The sequence below is a fragment of the Puntigrus tetrazona genome, chromosome 16, assembly GCF_018831695.1.
Source record: "Puntigrus tetrazona isolate hp1 chromosome 16, ASM1883169v1, whole genome shotgun sequence".
Lineage (NCBI taxonomy): Eukaryota > Metazoa > Chordata > Actinopteri > Cypriniformes > Cyprinidae > Puntigrus > Puntigrus tetrazona.
Window position 1 is genome coordinate 8,365,403 of NC_056714.1, and position 7,160 is coordinate 8,372,562.

A 7,160-nucleotide genomic window follows, 5' to 3' on the forward strand; every position below is an offset into this window, starting at 1 on the left:
AAAAAAATTCTAACATTAAAGTTAACTGAATAAACAATGGAGCTTCTGATTTTCATTATGATGTCAAAATGCAATATGTAGCTATTGTGCACAGGTCTGCATTCTTTTTTAATCACCTGAAACACAAAAATGAATTAAGCTGACTGTTTTTCAAGAGTAAGGATAAGATTCGCTTTTATTTCTGCTGATTTTACAGTGGATGGAAAATTAAAGAGAATGCAAGGCAATGGGTTTTTTTATACTCATAAAATAGTGTCTTGAGTGCAAGAAAATGTAAAATAAATGTAAAAGAAGAGCTGCATCCATTCCTTCAGTTTATTAAAGAAACTGTATATTTAATATGCTTTAGAAATATACATTAGAAATAATGACATAACAAATGTATATGTTATTGCTGGAATCCTAAAGCAACAGTTCACCCAAAAATAGAAAAAGCTGCTGAAACCCATGAGCTATTCAAGATCAAGATTCAAGAGAGTGTTTTCTTTATCAGACAAAATTGGAAGAATGTAACATTACATCAATTGCTCATCAATGGATTCTTTGCGGCGAATGGGTGTCAGATATCCGATAAAAATATCACAATAATCCACAATTAACATCATGTGAGGCAAAAAGTGGCATGTAAATAAACAAATCCATAATTACAACATTTGTAACTACGACTCATCTATCCATAATATTGATTTCTCCAGTGAAAAAGTCATCAGGAGAGAAATATGAAGAGGTCAAATTCCATTTAAATGCAAAAACAACCCAAAAAGTTCTAAACAAGCATTTAAGAGAAAACAAGAGAAAGCATTATAGTTTTTGACCAGAAGCGAATTTTTAAAGCTACATTTTTTAAATGGTTTCCATTCGTGCTCCAAAGGTGAATGCAAGACTTTTGGTTTGGAATGACATGAGGGTGAGGAAAGGCTGAAATATTTCACTACCCCTATTCATTCCCATATGTGTAAACTACTCGACTTTTCCAGAGTTAACTGCTGAAACCAGAGATAGTTTTACACTCGCTGCGGTAGCCTAGATCTGTGTTTCTCTGATAGCCTGCTCTGGTTTCAAGCACTGAACTTTCTGCACTCGAAGGCCCAGCTGCGGCAGACTTTACATTCTGTGCTTTGATTGCTCTCTGGGGGCTATTGATTTCTTGCATTATTCATTAGGAATACATTTACTTTTGAATTTACATAATTAGCTTTGAGTGTAACAGTTAAAACCTACCGACGGGAACTGACATCAGCCTAATTTGTTTAAGGAAGACTTTTGCATTATATTTGGAATTTATAAGTGAGTTTAAGGGCTTAGCAGTAGGATTAAGCGCGATCTGTCAGCGAGGCGGGTCTAATGAGTATCTCGCATCACCAAATCCCTTAAACACAACAAAGGCCGCAGCTGAGCTTCCATAGTGATGGTGTTCGGACTTGGATAAGGTGTCACACTGTGGTTTCGTATGGCTGTTTGTAGATTCAGTACTATGAACAGTGGAGGGATCCAAGCCTACGTTAGCAGACGCTAGCGATTTGCATGGTAGTGTCTAACTGACCAGCACTCACAGTCCACCGGAACTGGGTTTAAATCCTTCAAATTCATCTAGAGCATTGGTCAGGAAAGCATGAAAGAAGAAAACTGCCCATCTCCGCTCCGACTCCCTCCGATCTTGAGGCAACCATTAAGCATCACTGGATTCTATAGTCCGCGGTGAGAATATTAGCAGACTGCATTGAAAATTAATATTTCTTTCCTTTGGTTGTCATGTTTAAGTGCATGAAGCGTAAAGAAATTATGTGATGTGACCTAAACTCTTATTGATTTTCAATTTTACTCAAGGGACAACAGGAGCTACACAAAGAGCGGTCATGAAGAGCTAAGCCAGCAGGCTTATGGAAAGATGACTTCAGGTCCCCAGAATGAATATATCCCTGCAGTCATTAAGGGACATCGACACTTTGGCTTTGGAGGATCAGTGTTGCCTGAGTAAGCACTACTAAATTTTAAAGACATGTCTGATATGCATTAATACTGTATATTCTTAAATGTTTTTTTTTTATGTATCAAACAAAAACTTTTATTTTGGATGCAATTAACTTGACAGCACTAATACATATGTAAAATTGATTTGTACTTAGTATTATTTGTGTAATTTGAATACATTTTATAGTTTCCTTATATATTTAAGTTATAAATCTTTAAATTTGTTTTATACTAAAAAAAAACTAAAAAAAAAAACACACAAACAAACAACACACAAATTATGTCTGTGTCAGCAAAAGACACGGTACAAAGAGGTAAGTGATTTAAGAAACAGCAGGTGAACAAATATTTGGGAGCAGAATATCCAGGTAAGTGTACAGTGAGAAGTCTTGTTGCACGTTCTTAGCAGGGAGTAACAAAGTTCTCTATTCAATAGGTAATCAAGGATCCTTAGGAGCGTGAAGATGGTGGAACAGTGGAGATTAATGAGGGAATCTAGAAGGTAAGTATGAGCACAGAGCCATCAGGACATCGGCTATGTTTAGGTTGAGACTAGACAATGAGGGCAACTAAAGGAGAGCTGTGATATAGTTTAGTGTTGCAAAGGTACTCCAGGTTCTCATGGTCTGTAATTAGTGGTGCCAGTGGTGGAGGAGTCTACTTCAACCACGAATGGGAAGTCAGGATCCGAGTGCTTAATGAGACCAATACAGAATTGCAACACCTTCTCTTGGTCCATCTTCATTCCTTCTGCACTGATGACGTAGCCGAGGAACTGAACAGAGGTATGGTGGAACTCACTTCTTCAGATAGCATTGTTAAAGAATGTAATGTGCTGTCTGTGTTCGGCCAGGTTCCAGGAGTATATCAGGAGGTCATCAAGGTACACAATGATGACGCGATAGAGAAACCTTGTTCATAAATCCATGGAAGACGGCTGGTGAGTTGGTGTACCGTATGGCCTCTCCTGATATTTGTATTGTCCTGAGGGAGTGATGAAAGCCATCTTCGACTTTGTCACTCTCAATTGAATGAGGTTGTAAGTGGTGCAGGTCCCACAGAGTTTCTCCAGGGCAGCTGGGACCAGGGGATGTGGATATGGCAGTTTGACTGTGTTCATTTAGGGTAATCTATGCAGGGCCACAAGCCACTGTCCTTTTTGAGAGATGGAGGTGGAGAGGTGGAGGAATGGATGAATTCCTGCTGGAGAGCCTCCTGAAATGTAATTCTCTATGGCTTTGTGCTCTGGGACGGACAGTGGATAGACTTGACTTTTTAAAGAACTACAGCTCCAGGCAGCAGATCAATTGCACAGTCCCAAGGCAGATGAGAGGGTAACTTAGTGCCTGCCTGTTTAGTGAAGATGTCCTGGAATGGCAGGTAGTCAGATGGGATCTCAGCCTTTCCTTTGGATCAGAACTCGGGGAGATTGGCGAGAAAATGCTGATGACAGGACTCCCACCTGACTGAGTGTGTTGGGTTAATCAGGACCATCTCAGGTCCATCTCCACGGTGGATCTCTCCAGTATGGATCCCCCATGATCTCCCTAAGGGATCCTCTGCATGTTTCTGACAAGGTAATCCGAGCTGCCGGATAAGGTCCCTGGAGATGAAGTTGCCTGAAGAGCCCAATTCAATGAGGCGGAAGCTGAAACAGAACAACTGAGTCAATAGTTGCACTGTCAGGAACAGCAGTTGGCTGATACACTTGAAGGGTACTTACCCCTGGGCATAGGGGTCACGTGGCGCATTGTCTGACAAAGTGCCACAGTACAGACACTGGTCGGTCGCTAAGCATCATGCTCCTTCCATGCGAGAGAGGCGTTGGGTATCCAACTGCATGGGCTCTGGTACTGGAGGGCAGGCAGCAGTCAGGGACATCAGAGAGTGAGCAGTGCCATCCAGAAGTCAAACACTGAGATATTCAAACTGCTTTCTGTAAGAAACTCTAGGCTTATGTTGTGTTAAAATCCCGGGTGATTTGGCGAGAAGAGCAGGTTTGTTCCATCCACTAGCGGACACCAACATGCAGAGCCTACTTTCCGTACTCACCAAAAGAATTTCCCTCTTTAGGCGGAAGAGCTGGTCGGCAGTGGAGAAACAGGCTGTAGATGCACTAAACTCATCCTTAAAGTGGAGAGAAAAGACATCATAGGAATTGATGAGGTTACTGTTTGAGTCCCAGATCGCTCACACCCAGTGATGAAATCCACATTTGCTCATTCTGTAGAAGACAGTTGGGCTTGCATTTCTATGATACTTGCAGTAGAAAACCGCCACACTCATCCAGTTCTGCCATGGGAATGGGAGAGGCAGATGATGGATACTCCAGAGATAGAGCCACATGAAGAACACTGAACAAATCTGAACAAAACTGAGTTCTCTATTCAATAGGTAATCAAGGATCCTCAGGAGTGTGAGATCAACAAGGGAATCTAGAAGATAAGTCACAGGTAGGTATAAACACAACGCATTCAGGACATCAACTAGGTTTAGGACATCAACATGTAGGCGGGTGACTGGGGCAGTGACTGTGACTCCCTGACAGTTTACTAAATGCCTTAAAAAAATAAGACTAAGGTTTTAATTTGCTTTCCTTCAGGTCTGTCATCGTTCAGCAATATTATGACCTCACCCAAACCAAGAGGAGTAATATCCGACTGAATGACCAGCTGTAAGTTAGGCATCTCACTTTACCAACTATTTTATTATTGTCACAATTATTATAACAATTATTAATATTATTATTTTGTTTTAAGGGTCCCCAAACCAACAGACATCGACATGAGGTATAATTTTAAAATATGTCCATATAATTTCTTGGCCATGCCCTGTATGCTACATGCATTCTATTCTTCACTTTCTTTATTAACTTTTTGTGTGAATATTTAGTGTGGATAAGTGCATCTCTTCTCATCCTCGGCCTTTCATGCTGTTGAATAGCTTATTTCCAGTCAGGCAGGGTTGTGTCAAGGACAGCAAGCTTTTCGCTGCAAAAATCCTGAGATTTACAATCTGTATCTGTGTATGTTTTTACAGTAAGAAGATGATTAAAGTCGACGTTCCAAGAGAACATCCCTACAGCTCCCACATCTCCCGGTATCCCGCTATATTTCCCTCACACCGATCTCCGTCAGTACAGCCCTCCGGCGCTTCTGCACCTGTTCTTGTGTGGCGGCATCATCAAAGAACAAAAATCTAAACTAAATAAATGCTGAATAACAAAGTGAAATAGAAATGCTTCTTGTGCATTTTGGTATCCAGACAACTCCTTTAACAAACAAAACACATACATCTCTTTCAAAGATCTGCCAGTGGTGCCTCTTTAAAATATAGGTGCGCTTTGTGCCATAAATATAAACGTAAGTACGGTTATGAATAAAAACATTTATCTGTAGCTCCGTTGGTGCAGATAGTTCACAGATTTCTAAGGCTGCCCTTTCATTTTCTATTTAAAAGGTGTCTGAATGACCTTAGCTTCACTGAGAATGGCTTTCTTTTCTATTTCTGCTTCTGAACCTCTTTCAAACAAGAGAAAAACATGTCTCTCAGCAGCAATGTGTCCTTGAGCATTTGCGAACACACGTTCTTTCATTCTCCTGGTGTCTGCGCCACCTCTGCATACAGAGCGCTGAAGAATGACTGCAGTCTGTTTTCAAGCCATTGTTGAAGGTTTATAGGCGGAGTGTGAAACGGTTTTAGAAAATTTGACCCTCTCTGGGCAATCTATTGGACTTTCTTTTTTGTCACTACATACCTGTTGAAAGATGTCTTAGTTATACTCATATTAAACCATATAGTTTTCTTCTTCATGCACTATAAAAAGCTTACTGTTGTATATTTACTTAATGGTAATTATAACTTTTGGTATGAATACGCCACAGATAGACAAGCTTGTTCCTGGGCGGCTACCGTCCTTATTTGTAACTTCATACTAAGTGTACTTTGGTTATTATGCATACTTGTTTACATAAAATCGACATTTCCCATGACAGACATTCATATCAATCCGTTTAATAACTTTAAGGTCAATTCTAACGTGCAATCGCTTGTTGCAGTTTTGAAAAATGCATATGAACACAAGATGGCGCCACAGTACATGAGTAGAATTATTTCATCTTGTAGATTTAAACAAAATGTCACAGATGTAATATAGAAATTTAGACAATGTTGAGATGCAGTTTAATTAATAAAAAAGTGAAATTCCAACATAAAAGTTAATTTACAGTAACTTACGTTAATAACAAATTAATTAACCCACATGAAAAAATACTATAGTAACTTATACTACAGTAGATGCTATAATGTGTTCGAACCATACTATTGTAAAAGGTGTTATGCTGTATATATTATAGTATTTACAACACTCTGATAAGGAATGCTAGAGCATATTAACTATAGTGAACTGATAAACTGTAATAAATACTATAACATACTTTAGTTTTTACTACAGTAAACTGTAATGTATTTTAGTATAATATTTTCTAAAGTTGTAGAAAAATGAGTACAGTACTGGGTAAAGTAATTTGTTTATATATCTTTAGTTGTTACATTAGGCCTACCACAGCAACTATATATTTACCAAAACAAAATTCATGTACTTTACTATAGTATGGTTCCAAAACTTTTTCTAGTGTTTTTTTTTCCATGTGGTAATTTGGCAGTTTAACAATTAACTTAAACTAACTGCGACTGAAAATGCATGTAAACAATTCACAGGTTTTATAAGCTTTCCAGTGTTTTTCTGCTGTCTGTGGCAACAAACAAGTGCTTATCAGGATCAACTAAACGCTGCACAGAATCTTTACAATACATCCGAGAGTTGTCTGTTATTGTGGCGTAATTTCCACAATCTCTTAAACGTGATGTGGAACTTAATGAACTGTGATTGGTCATTTGACATGTCAGTCAGACTCATTGGCAGGCCTTGGCCGACCTTTTGTCCGGCTACACAAAACTATGCAGTCACCATCTCTTTATGAGCAGAACCGCAAGGTCGTGGCCACCTGAGAAGGTCATGTCCCCACCATCCACGAACGCTTTCTCAGCGTGCTGAATGCCCAGATACTTGTTCCACAATCACTCGGAAAGGAAGAGCAGTAGAGATACACCACTCCTCAGCTCTGAAGCAAAGAGAAAAAATCTAAGGTGACATAGAAGGGAAAACTAGAAATAATATACCGTGAGCC

General features: G+C 39.4%; 1 protein-coding gene across 1 annotated transcript; it reads left to right on the top strand.

The window, feature by feature from the left end:
* Positions 1–1,048: 1,048 nt before the first annotated feature.
* LOC122360800 (uncharacterized protein C7orf31 homolog) lies at positions 1,049–5,173 on the top strand. Its single transcript, XM_043261661.1, has 5 exons — positions 1,049–1,698; positions 1,828–1,974; positions 4,574–4,645; positions 4,731–4,760; positions 5,011–5,173. The coding sequence occupies exons 1-5, from the start codon at positions 1,613–1,615 to the stop codon at positions 5,171–5,173; spliced, it is 498 nt and encodes a 165-aa protein (XP_043117596.1). The 5' UTR covers positions 1,049–1,612.
* Positions 5,174–7,160: the final 1,987 nt, after the last annotated feature.

What these genes read in the sequence shown, in the direction of transcription:
- LOC122360800 (XM_043261661.1), top strand. Translation starts at nt 1,613, where the DNA reads ATGAAAGAAGAAAACTGCCCATCTCCGCTCCGACTCCCTCCGATCTTG. An exon ending in GGAGGATCAGTGTTGCCTGA is followed by an intron (nt 1,975 to 4,573) that starts GTAAGCACTACT and finishes GCTTTCCTTCAG; the next exon opens with GTCTGTCATCGTTCAGCAAT. An exon ending in CCAACAGACATCGACATGAG is followed by an intron (nt 4,761 to 5,010) that starts GTATAATTTTAA and finishes ATGTTTTTACAG; the next exon opens with TAAGAAGATGATTAAAGTCG.